Below are 12844 nucleotides of genomic sequence, written 5' to 3'. Positions count from 1 at the left end.
TAAATAACCTCTAGGTTATTTATGATATGTAATATAATGTGTTATGTAAACCATTATTATATTGTATGCTTTAGAAAATAATGGCAAGAAAAAAGTGTGTGCTCAGTACAGACTCAATATTTTTATATAGTTTTGAATCAAGTCTGGGTGAGTCTACAACATGGAATGTAGCATACAAAAAGATGACTATACTACAAACTTGGTGGCTTGAAATAACATGAATTTATTATCTGACCATGCTGGAGACCGGAAACCCAAACAGGGTCTTACTACACTAAAAGAAAGGTGTTGGCAGAACTGCTTTCCCACCAGGGGAGGATCTATTTCTTTGTCTTATTCATTTATTATTTATTTGAAAGAGTTACAGAGAGAGGTAGAGACACAGAGAGAGGTCTTCCATCTGCTGGTTCACTCCCCAGATGGCCGCAATGCTTGGAGCTGTGCCGATCCAATCTGAGGCCAGGAGCCAGGAGCTTCCTCCAGGTCTTCTCAAGTGGGTGCAGGGGCCCAAGGACTTGGGCCATCTTCTACTGCTTTCCCAGGCCATAGCAGAGAGCTGGGCCAGAAGAGGAGCAGCTGGGACAAGAACTGGCACCCATATGGGATGCCGGCGCTTCAGGCCAGGGCTTTAACCTGCTGTGCCACAGCGGTGGCCCCTATTTCTCTGTTTTGTTTTTTTTTTTTTTTTTTTTTTTTTTTTTTTTTTTTTTTTTTTTTGTGTGTGTGTGTGTGTGTGTGTGTGTGTGTGTGTTTACCAGTTTCTCGATACAGCATGCATGCCTTAGCTCCTGGCTTCCTTCCATCTTCAAAGCCAACAGTGGCCTCTTGTAGTTTTCTCATACTGCTTCATTGGACACTGACTGTTCCAAATGTGAATCCCCCTTGCCAGAATAACCCAGCATAATCAGAAGTTGAATTCAGTGGACTGGCAACCTCTCATCAGAGGCTTAATTCTTTGCAAGATAACAAAGCATGTTTCTATGTTCCAGAGACGAGCATGCGCACATACACACACACACACACACACACACACACGTTTTAGTTACTAATATTCTGCCAAGCACAAAGAAGGTGCCCTTTAAGTGAGTTTAAAAATGTTCAGCAGTGGGCCCGGTGCCTTGGCTCACTTGGCTCATCCTCCGCCTGCAGTGCTGGCACCCCAGATTTTGTCCCGGTTGCTCCTCTTACAGTCCAGCACTCTGCTGTGGCTCGGGAGTGCAGTGGAGGATGGCCCAAGTGCTTGGGCCCTGCACCCGTGTGGGAGACCAGGAGAAGCACCTGGCTCCTGGCTTCTGGCTTCGGATCAGCACGATGTGTCAGCTGCAACGGCCATTTGGGGGGTGAACCAACGGAAGGAAGACCTTTCTCTCTGTCTCTATCTGTAACTCTACATGTCAAATAAATAAATAAATCTTTAAAAAAAAATGTTCGCCAGTAACAGCATCAAGTTTGCGCACAATCACATTATTCTCGTTGGCCATTGCAGCAAGGACAGAGAGGGGTTCTAGAGTAAAGAAGTGTGAGTGAAAGGAAAGGATCCTAAACAGCCAGGTAGTTCTGTCTTGGGGAAGTGGAATCTTCCCTGAGAGTAACTGGTGAAATCAGGCAGGTGGTTAGAGCAAGGGGCTGAGGACCAAGTGGATGAATCCCTGCTGCGTTTCACATTGCCAAATGCCTGGAGGGCTTGGATGTGATTGGCAAGAAGAGACTTGATAGAGAACAGTGGAAGAGGACTGAGGTCCCGCGCTGCCTGGTGCCTGCCACTTGGCCATGGGCAGCAGAGGGGGTGACTGTATGGCCACCTGCAGCTCTTGACAGGGTAGGGTCCACTTTCTTGGGCAAGTGTGGGCACCAAGCAGTGACCAAGTGAGCTGCCATTCTGGAATAAGCAAAAGGCAGTGTAGCTGGAAGAACTATTCAGGGCGCAGACCTGTGTTTTGTCTGTTAGGGCTGCAGGGACAGGTGGGCTTCTCTCACGAGAGGGGCACTGGTGACCCTGCATGAGGGGCCCAGAGCAGTTCTCAGAGCGGAGGTGCCTCCCTCCCCTGCGTGACTCCGTGAAGCAGTTAAGGAAGGAAGGACCACCGTGGTGGCCTCGTCCCTCCCAGGCTTTGGTGCTGACAGCCCCTGTGCCATGAGCGCCCGGGGAGGGGGCGACAGGAGCTGGCGCTCAGAGACGGGGGTGCAGAGGCGCCGAGGGGCAGGCTGGTATCCATCCGCTGCGCCCTGCGACGCGGCTCTCGCCGGCCCCGGCAGGCTGCGCGCCCCCCGACCCGTCTGCCTGCCGGCCCCAGAGCCCGTGAGCGCGCCGGAGCTGTGGTGGTGGTCGCTCAGTGAGCGTGAGAGGCGTCCCCGGAGGCGCCCCGCGCTAGCGCCCCCGGCCTGGGCTGGCGGTCGTGCGGGCCCCGCCCAGCTCAGGGTGGGAACGAGGGTGGGCCTGGGAGGGGGCGTCGAGGCGCTGGCGCCATATCCCTCCGCCCCCTTCCCGACACCCTCGCGGCGAGCGGTTGCTGCCGCATCCTGCGCAGCCCCTGACGGGTTTGGTGCAGAGGCGCGGGGGGCGGGACGCGGCTTGGCCATTCTGGTCGTCGCAGGGAAAGCGCTGGGAATCCGAGAGAGAGAGAGAGAGAGAGAGAGAGAGAGAGAGAGAGAGGAGAAGCGAGGAGGGGAAGGCTGGAGACCGGGGCCCTGAGCCAGTGAAGGCAAGTGGGGGAGGTGGGGGGTTCGGGTCTTCTTCCCCCCACCGCCGCCGGCCGGCTGACAGCCTGGCCCCGCACCCAGGCAGCCTGGCAAGGAGGTGGCGAGCCTGTCGCAGCTGGCCCGGGTCCCGGTCCCATGTGGAACGCAGTGCCTGGTGGCCCCTGTGGAGGAGGCAGCAGGGATCCGCGCGGGCAGGGCCAAGGGCAGAGGGGTGGTCAGAGAGGCACCGGCACATCCTCTGAAGACCAGCTGCGGGGACAGCCTGCCAGCCGGTTTCCCAGCGCCCGGCCCCGCCCTCGCTGGTGCCTGTGCCCCGGGAGGCGGTGGGGGAGGCAGGGCAGGAGAATGTGGGAACAGGAGCTGGGGTGGGGGGTGCCCGGGAGGCCGGCCGGCCGGGTAGTGGCGGGGACGGGCACCTGAGCTCCCTGGCCAGCTCAGTGGAGGGAGCTGGGTCGCGTTTGCCACTGTGAGCCCTGATGCTGGAAGGGGTGCACTGGGTGCCTTGTCCTGGGTGCTGCCCCTTTCCACAGGTTTCAGGTTGATGTCAGAGTCTCCTGTCTGCGTGGTGGGGCTGGCATATCCTGGCAGGCCACAGTGTGGGTCTAGAGAGGAGAGGCGTGAGCAAAGGAGCCACAGAAAATGGCTTGGGTTTATGGACGTGTGTGGGATGGGGATGGGGTGAGTGCCGCCAGGGGAGGTCTGGCATCCAGCTGCACCTCCTCATCTTCCCTACCTGCGATCCAGGCACTTCCCCCACCCGCCCAAAGTGGGGGCCTGAAGGGGGGCTTTGCAGCTGTGTGGGATGAGGGAGTCACAGTTACAAGGGCCACTTCACAACCTGCTTCTAGAATATGCGACACCTTTTCCCTGTTTTATGCTGCGTAAGACATGGGGCTGTGGTGCACCTAGTGGTGAATCCCCAGAATTGGAGGAGGGAGTGATGGGAAGGGTGTGACGTCAAGAGAGGGAGTTCAGTCTTTCTGGAACCCTGCAGCAGGACCTCAGTGAGACCTGAAGGTTCCACCAGCACGATCTCAGACGCTGAAAGACAGATATAATGAGAATTCCTACTCTTGGTGTCCGGCTGTCCACCAGGCTTCAACTGCTGCTGTGATTTCCTGACTGCCTTACCTTTCCATCTGTTTGTCCATAGGCCTGCTTTGAGGCCGCTCAGTTCTGCAAGAAGGGAGAGGAAGAAGAGACTGGCTCAAGTGTCTGGAGGTTGGTGCGAAGGGGGACAATTCAGGGCACAGCTACACAGGAAGTGCATGACGGCTGACTTTGATCCATTTGGGTGGAAGACCTTTTCTACTTTAGTGTCTGCTATTTTTACAACCTACAGGGACATCTGTCATCTATTTTGTGCCAGACATATTCGGAATATTGTGGTAGGTGTAGGTGGAGCTGCCACTGGGAACAGAATACCTGAGAGCAGGGACTAGAATATAGGAAATGTTAGACATGGTGGACCCTTGAATGGAAAGAGTGATGTATGTTTTGGGTACCCGGATGTGTGCTTATCATTTGAACACTCCAAGTCCTTTCTCTCTTCTTTGTTCACTTTTCCGTAGGACGTTCCCCCCACCCTGCAATCAGCTGTGGGGATTGACACCACTTGATCAAGGAAAGGAGGGGAGCTTGTCCCTCACCAGTGAAGGTTGGTATGAGAATGGATCACTTTGGGTGGGGTAGTGGAAACCAGCAGGGGTACAGGAGTATTGACGGTCCAGTCTCAGGGCTGCTAGCACATGTCCCACTGCCCCCAAATCCATTTTGTGGCTGGCAACAAGGACAGAGACTTTCTCTTAGCCTAGCTTTCCCATCCAGGATTCAACACCAGTCTCCCTGTGTAAGTCTCTGCATGGAGTGACACAATTGGAAGAGATTTAGATCCCCATTTCATTCTCTCTCTCCAGATCCACTTCCAGTGGCAGCTCTGGTAGTGTTGGAGTTACTGCTGGCCACCACTCACAACAGGTCTGCACCCACCAGGAACCATCCATCCTCCCCCAGTTGGTTGTGCCTCTTCTGAATTTTGTCTGTATTCTTGACTGAGACTGTGCTTGGGAAAGAGGGTGATTGGCTGCTGGACTGGCAAGTGACTCTTAACTCATTTCCAGCTTTACCATTGTAATCATCAGAGATCAGAGTGTGAGGTTTTAAACCTGTGACAGATCTGCAATCAAACCCGAGACTTGGGTAGGGGTAATTAATTGGGCCTTGTCTGTAACTTGTATCATGACTGGGGCAGAGGTTGAGACTAGTGCCCAGGTTAAGCCTGAAAAGAAGGCTGGAGAAGAGGTTGTTGGTGGGGCCGAGAGAGAGAATGAAGTCCCTCTGGTGGTCAGACCCAAGGTTAGGAACCAGGCCCAGGTAACGACTGGGGCAAGACCCAAGACTGAAAACAAATCTGGGCCTGGGGCAAGGCGCAAAAATGATGCCCAAGCAATGGCCGGGGCAAGATCCAAAACTGAGGCCCAGACAGTGGCTGGGGCAAGGCCCAACACCGAAGCCCAGACAGTGGCTGGGGCAAGGCCCAAGACCGAAGCCCAGACAGTGGCTGGGGCAAGGCCCAAAACTGAAGCCCAGACAGTGGCTGGGGCAAGGCCCAAAACTGATGCCAGGGCAGTAGGTGGTGCACGTCCTAAGACTGAAGCCAAGGCAATTCCTGGGGCAAGACCCAAAGATGAAGCCCAGGCATGGGCACAGACTGAATTTGGGACTGAGACAATGTCCCAGGCAGAGGGAGTGCCGCAGCCTAATGCTGTTGGCTGGCCACTGGTCAGTTCTGAATCTGGGTCAGCTACTAAATCTAATGGCCTATCTATGGATAGAGAACTGGGCAGTGTGGATGCTGAACCATTTTCTAGCACCCAGAGCCAGACTGGAATCCAACCCTGGTTTGAACCAGGGGAGGAGACTAATACGGGGTCTTGGTGTTATCCTAGGCCCCGAGCCAGAGAGGAGGCCTCTAATGAATCTGGATTCTGGTCAGCAGATGAGACCTCTACGGTGTCTTCTTTCTGGACTAGTGAAGAGACCAGTGTCAGATCCTGGCCCAGGGAAGAGGCCAGCACAAGGTCCAGGCACAGGGCTAAACATCAGACTAACCCCAGGTGCAGGCCCAGATCCAAGCAAGAGCCTTATATTGATTCCTGGTCTGGATCTGAGGATGAGGCTGGCAACCCATTCTGCTTCTGGTCTGGAGAAAATACCAATAACTTATTCAGACCCAGAGTCAGGGAAGAGGCAAATACCAGGTCCAAGGTCAGGACAAAGAGAGGGGACTGCTTTGAATCAGAGTCTGAAGACGAGTTCTATAAGGAGTCCTGGTTTTTGCCTGGAGAAGAGGAAAATAGTAGATTCAGGCGCAGAGACAAGGAAGAGCCTAATGGCATTTTGAAATCACGGGCCCAAAAAGATGTTAATAACAGTAACAGTGCCAACCAAGAGGCCAGGTTGGAGGAGGAAGTCATTATCGGGTCCTGGTTCTGGGCAGAAAAAGAGGCCAGTTTGGAGGCTGGGGCCTCGGCAATTTGTGCATCTGAGCCAGGGACCGAGGAAGGGGCTATTGGCGGATCCCTGTTATGGGCTGAGGAAAAGTCCAGTTTGGGGGCTGTGGCCAGAGAAGAGGCCAAGGCAGAGCCTGAAGAAGAGGCCATATTTGGGTCCTGGTTCTGGGATAGAGATGAAGCCTGCTTTGACCTAAATCCCAATCCTGTGTACAAGGCCAGTAGCAGGTTCAGAGATTCAGCTGAAGAGGAAATTAATGCATCATCCAGGCCCCAAACCTGGGAAGAGGTCACTGTTGAATTCAGACCTGGCCCTTGTCGTGGGATTGGCTTCCCATCCACAAGCCACTTTAGAATCACTGAAGCGGCTTCTGAGATACTTGAGGCAAAGCCCAAGCCTGTGGAACCTAACCCAGAAGGGGAAGAGCAGGAATCTGTGCTTCAGCCTGATCAGCCTGAACCGGAGTTTGCATTTCAGTATGATCCTTCCTACCGCTCAGTCCGGGAAATCCGAGAGCACCTTAGGGCTAGGGAAAATGCAGAGCCTGAGAATTGGTCCTGCAGTTGCATACAGTGTGAGCTTAAAATTGGTTCTGAAGAGTTTGAAGAACTCCTTTTACTAATGGACAGAATCCGTGATCCTTTCATCCATGAAATATCTAAAATTGCAATGGGGATGAGAAGTGCTTCTCAGTTTACCCGAGATTTCATTCGGGATTCAGGTGTGGTCTCACTTATTCAAGCCTTGCTCAATTATCCATCCTCCCGAGTTAGGACACATTTTTTGGAAAGCATGCTTCACATGGCTCCACCTTATCCAAATCTAAACATGATTGAGACATTCATATGTCAAGTGTGTGAGGAGACCCTTGCTCATGGGGTGGATTCCCTTGAGCAGATGACTGGAATAAGGATGCTCAGACACCTCACTATGACTACTGACTATCACACACTGATTGCCAATTATATGTCTGGGTTTCTTTCCTTATTGACTACGGGCAATGCAAGAACAAAATTTCACGTTCTAAAAATGCTGCTGAATTTGTCTGAAAATCCTATGGTGATAAAAAAACTATTCAGCGCCAAAGCTCTATCAATATTTGTGGGTCTGTTTAACATAGAAGAGTCACATGATAATATTCAAATTGTTGTTAAGATGTTTCAGAATATCAGTAATATTATAAGAAATGGAACATTGTCCTTAATTGATGACGATTTCAGTCTTGAGCCGCTTATGTCTGCGTTCCGTGAATTTGAGGCATTAGCTAAGCAACTACAAATCCAAATAGACAATCAAAATGATCCTGAGGTGGGACAGCAAAGTTAATATGATTAACCACCTGCTGCTGATCAGCCTTATGTTCCCAAAGAGCCCCGAACAGTGCTTTTGGTGTTCACAGTCTGGTTCTATGTTGTAAATTATATTTGTAATGTTGATGTTAACTTTGTCAAACTCTTGTTTTGAGCTGGATTGTTTTGTGGATGCCAAATGAATATTACAACTGAAAACATATTTGTTGATATTTGTCTTGTTCAGATTGCGGTATTTTTGGTGTTGAGCTCCCAATGAACTGTATCTGAGTAGGATATTCTGCTATTTGTTGTTTAAATATATGGTTCTCTACTCAAGTCTGTTTTCAATAAAGTTCTATGTTGAAATCGGCATAAATGATGCTTCTTCAAATTTACAAACCAGATGCAAATACATTGGGTATACTTCTAAATACAAGTAATTAGTATAAAAACATACGCTGTTAGAAAATCCTGTTATTGACGCTTAGGAGAAATTACTGTGGCCTGAAGTACTAGAGGAATGTCCTGGAAAAGAGGGACTCAAATTGGTCACTAGCAGGTAGGATAAGGCTAGTCATTTGTCATTCTCGGAAGTGGGCTGTGATGATGTGAAGTATGTAATTGGAAAATCTTTCTCAGCAGCATATATGTACCCAGTATGCCTGAAATAAGTGAGAGGAGTCTATTTCAGGATGCAGTTGAGAAGTTGGGATAAGGCCAGTCTGGGGGAACAAATAAGTAAGCCAAATCTGCACACTTTAGAATTCAGTGCCACCTTACAGGTTAACAGAACCAGACTCCAATTAAATAAAGTCAGGGATAGGATATCATTTATGATCTTATTCAAAGGAAAATGTTAAGGAATAACATCCATCAAGGGGCTGGCACTGTAGTGCAGGTTAAGCCACCACCTGTAGTGCTGGCATCCCATATGGGCACTGGTTTGAGTCCCGGCTGCTCCACTTCTGATGCAGCTCCCTGATACTGTGCTTGGGAAAGTAACGGAGGATGGCCCAAGTGCTTGGGCCCCTGCACCCACATGGCAGACATGGATGAAGCTCCTGGCTTCAGTCTGGCCCAGTGCTGTTGAGGCCATTTGGGGAGTAAAACAACAGATGGAAGATGTCTCTCTAATCTATTTCTCTCTCTCTCCTCTCCCTTCCTCCCTCTCTCACTGTAACTCTTTCAAAAAAGTAAATTTAAAAAGTCTTTTAAAACATCCCATCCATCCATTGAAGTAATTCTGCATAAATTTATTTATTGGCATGAATTTATATTAATGATTTTTTTTTGACAGGCAGAGTGGACAGTGGGAAAGGTCTTCCTTTGCCGTTGGTTCACCCTCCAATGGCCGCCGCAGCCGGCGCACCGCGCTGATCCGATGGCAGGAGCCAGGTACTTATCCTGGTCTCCCATGGGGTGCAGGGCCCAAGTACTTGGGCCATCCTCCACTGCACTCCCTGGCCACAGCAGAGAGCTGGCCTGGAAGAGGGGCAACCGGGACAGAATCTGGCGCCCCGACTGGGACTAGAACCCGGTGTTCCGGCGCCGCAAGGCGGAGGATTAGCCTAGTGAGCCGCGGCGCTGGCCGTGTATTAATGATTTTTAAACAACTTTTATTTATTTGAGAGGTAGAGTTACACAGAGAGAGAAAGAGAGGCAGAGAGATGTCTTCCATCTGCTGGTTCACTCCCCAAATGGCTACAATGGCCAGAGCTAGGGATGATCAAGAGCCAGGAGCTTCTTCAGGGTCTCCCGTGAGGGTGCAGGGGCCCCAGCACTTGGGGCACCTTTCCCTGCTTTCCCAGGTGCATTAGCAGGGAGCTGGATCCAGCAGCTGAGACTTGAACCAGTAACCTGACACCGCTGATGACGGTTTAACCCATTATCCCTTGACACCAGCCCCAGATCCCATTTTAACATATACACAATTTCTGTGCAACTTCAATATGACTTCCTAGGTTACTTCATATATTTCACAGTCCAAAATAAAATATGCCATGTTAAAAAAATTCTCAGAGGCAGGCATTTTGGAAATGAAAATGAATTCAACATTTCAATTAAGATGTTTTCATCTAGTGCACTGCGTTACAGGTGAGAATGCTGGAAAGAATGCAGTTGTATAAATGAATAAGTCTTAGAAAAAGAATGTGTGCCAAAATTTAGAAAAATCATAAATGTTATTTCAGAACATCTAGCTTTTTATATGAAATGTTTAAAAAGAAAACAAATTGCTAGTTTTGCTAAGTGTATATTAGGCTGTTGATGGTACAGGAATGGAAGATTTCACAGGATTTTTATACTCAAAAGATCATAACATTCCCTTTTTAGGTGACAGATTTCTGGAGACAGTAGTGATGGTTGCAGAACATTGAAAATGTACTTTATGCTACTAAATTGTACCTGTAAAATTGGTTAAGATGGTAAATTTTATGTTATGTATATTTTGGCACAATAATAGATTATGCCGTACTTCCTTCAAGAGAATTTCAAAAGTTGGAGATAGAATTAGTTTGGAGAGGGGCCGGCACTGTGGCAGAGCAAGTGGAGCTGCTGCCTGTAGTGCCGGCATCCCATATGGGCGCTGGTTCAGGTCCTGGCTGCTCCACTTCTGATCCAGCTCTCTGCTATGTCCTGGGAGAGCAGTGGAAGATGGTCCAAGTCCTTGGGCCCCTTGCACACACGTGGGAGACCTGAAGGAAGCTATTGGCTCCTGGCATTGGATCAGACCAGCTCTGGCCATTGGGGCCATTTGGGGAGTGAACCATCGGATGGAAGACTTCTCTGCCTCTCTGTAATTTTGCCTTCCAAATAAATAAAATAAATCTTTAAAAAAGAATTAATTTGGAGAGATAATCTAGACTGAGGGGAAATAGCAAATGTTTTATTAGTTTTAGACATGAAAATTTTATTTCCTTTTTGTTTGAGGGTACTGTAAATTTTCAAAACAAAATTATGACTTATATAAGTAATAAGTACACATGTGAAATATTTTTCAATACAACTGCTAAGGTTAAAAAAAAAGAGGCCAGCGCTGTGACTTAGTGGGCCAAGCCTCTGCCTGTGGCACCAGCATCCCATATGGGTGCAGGTTTGTGTCCCGGCTGCTCCTCTTCCAATCCAGCTCTCTGCTATGGTCTGGGAAAGCAGAAGATGTCCCAAGTGCTGGGGCCCCTGAACCTGCATGGGAGATCTGGAATAGGCTCCTGGCTCCTGGCTCCAGATCAGCCTAGCTGTGGCTGTTGCTGCCATTTGGGGAGTGCACCAGCAGATAGAAGACCTTTCTCTCTGTCTCTACTTCTCTCTGTCTATAACTCTAACTCTCAAGTAAATAAATAAATAAAAAGTAAAAATTAAAAAAAAAAACTGTTAAAGGAGATGTGTACACAATATATACAATATGAAGATACAAGCAAATATGTATATCAGATTTTATAGACACAACATCAATAAATGTTGGCCGAACATTACCGGGTTAACATTACTGAGTTAATTAACCAAATCGGTTAATATCTCACAGAACAATACAGTATTTAAGGTTTTCTGTTCTACTGAACAGAAATCATTTACATTAATCTTTTAAAATATCTACCAGTTAACATCAGCCTCTACAGAGTTGAAAAAATGAAGCTGGGGCCAGTGTTGCGGTACAATCAACTACGTTGAGGAATGCAGCACTGGCATCCCATATGAGAGCACCAGTTTGACTCCCAGCTCCACTTCCGACCCAGCACCCTGCTGTTGTGCCTGGGAAAGCAGCAGGGGATAGCTCAAGCACTTGTGCCCCTGCCCCTGCCGACCATGTGGGAGACCTGAATGGAGCTCCCGGGCCTGGCTTCCACGTGGCCCAGCCCTGGCCATTGCTGCATTTGGCGAACGAACTAGTCGATGGAGAAGAGTCATTTCTCTTTCTCTCTCTCTCTCCCCTCTCTCACACACACGCACTCGCGTGTACACGCACATATCTCTGGCCTTCCCTATGTCACCTCTGCCTTTCAAATAAAATTTTCTTTAAAGTGAAGCTCAAAGACACTAAAATAATATCCAATTATCTATGTTGCTTTTAGCAAAGTATTATATAAATTTATGAGAGTGCAACATGCTCTTTTCCAACTTGTCGTAGTAAAATGAAGGTTTACAATAGTAGGTAAAATGGCAGGTTTGCCTGTCTTCAAAAACCAGAAATGTTAAAGAGGCTTATCGTGGTGGTGCAAGTTGGAGTTGGATGTTTTGCTTATAAATATTTTTCAGGACCGAGCCTGTGTGTGTGTTTACATGTTGCATGAGTTCATCTCCCACATCCTCGTGGAGTGTTCCACACCAGCCATCCAAGCCCCCTAACAGAGCAAAGCGCACGCACAAGGCTGGCAGCTTTGTCTCCAAATGCAGCCCTCCGGCCAGCTGCACGTTCGCCAGGGTCAGGAGCTCGTGCTGCCTGTATCAGCAGCTCAGCCCCAGAAGCAGATCTCGGCCATCCCTGCAGCAGGCAAGCTGACTGCGCGGTCACGTGGGGCGGGCGGCGGGTCATGTGACCAGCTCTGGGCCGGCAGAGAGGAGTGTTTACTTGCTCGGAGAAGGGACCAGGAGGACCTAGGATGGACCCAGGGAGGTGCGCCGGGTGGCGGGGAGTTACGGTGGGTGGGTGGGTGGGGTCTCTGCATGCTGCATGGGCCTGAAAACTAACTTCCCAGGCGACCACGGAGGACAGCGCTTGTCGGTCAAGAAAGTGGTCCCTTAGGCAGTGGCGAGCGTCCTAGCCAGTCTGTCCCTCGTCCGGGAGCTGCAGCCTTGGAGGCGGCGTTCGTTCGTGGAGAGAGCAACGGCTGGTGTTGGAGGGGGTGGGTGCGAGGCCGGGAAATGCCATCGGCGGGAGGTGGTGGCTGAGAGTGGACGCGGCTGCAGGAAATGTCTGGGCGTCTGGGCGCCTCGCCCTCCAGGCCGCCTCTGAGCAGCCCCTCCCCCCACCCCAGGCTTCCCGCCCAGCGCGGCGCGACTGTGTTGCTAGGTTTGGGTGAGGGCGGCGGGCACTCGGATGGAGCTGACTTCGGGGGTCCGGTAGAGCCTAACAGGGAGGGGACGACTCGTGGGCACTGCGGCACTGGGTGAGGACAGGCAGGGGTGGGGCTGGGAACCGTGGGCAGCTGTCTTCCTCTCACCACGTGGGCACTGGCTCTCTAGCGTCTGCCTGTCTGTCTGTCTGCCTGCCTGCCTGCCTTACTGACAGTGTCCAGGCAGTGGGGATGGCTGAGGGCAGCTGGAAGCTGGGGGTGGGCAGGGTAACACATCTGCCTTTTGCTCCAGGGCTCAAGCTGACTGGGGATGCCAGAGAGGAATGAGCC

At 50.4% G+C, this 12844-nt stretch overlaps 2 protein-coding genes across 18 annotated transcripts in view; both read left to right on the top strand.

Annotated features, from left to right (window-relative positions):
• The window catches only part of GPRASP2 (G protein-coupled receptor associated sorting protein 2), an 87421-nt gene extending 79540 nt beyond the window's left edge, over window positions 1-7881 (top strand). Inside the window, exons 3-6 of one of the 4 annotated variants that reach the window (XM_070066441.1) lie at window positions 3854-3921; window positions 4272-4357; window positions 4617-4677; window positions 5649-7881. In XM_070066441.1, coding sequence (XP_069922542.1) covers window positions 3854-3921; window positions 4272-4357; window positions 4617-4677; window positions 5649-7539 — 2106 coding nt within the window. In that variant the 3' untranslated portion in view covers window positions 7540-7881. Of the gene's footprint in view, window positions 1-3853; window positions 3922-4271; window positions 4358-4616 lie in introns of all 4 variants that reach the window. The other 3 variants (XM_017349646.3, XM_070066442.1, XM_017349647.3) reach the window with 3 other exon arrangements.
• GPRASP3 (G protein-coupled receptor associated sorting protein family member 3) overlaps window positions 1-12844 on the top strand; it is a 107144-nt gene that overhangs the window by 79541 nt on the left and 14759 nt on the right. For all 14 annotated transcript variants that reach the window (XM_070066455.1, XM_070066451.1, XM_070066454.1 and 11 more), the window contains exon 2: window positions 11757-12114. The gene's annotated coding sequence lies outside the window, so the exon portion shown is untranslated. The remainder of the gene's footprint in view (window positions 1-11756; window positions 12115-12844) is intronic.

Source organism: Oryctolagus cuniculus, chromosome X (genome assembly GCF_964237555.1).
Source record: "Oryctolagus cuniculus chromosome X, mOryCun1.1, whole genome shotgun sequence".
NCBI lineage: Eukaryota > Metazoa > Chordata > Mammalia > Lagomorpha > Leporidae > Oryctolagus > Oryctolagus cuniculus.
Note: the sequence above shows the minus strand (reverse complement) of the source record. Positions and strands in the feature narration are given on the sequence as shown.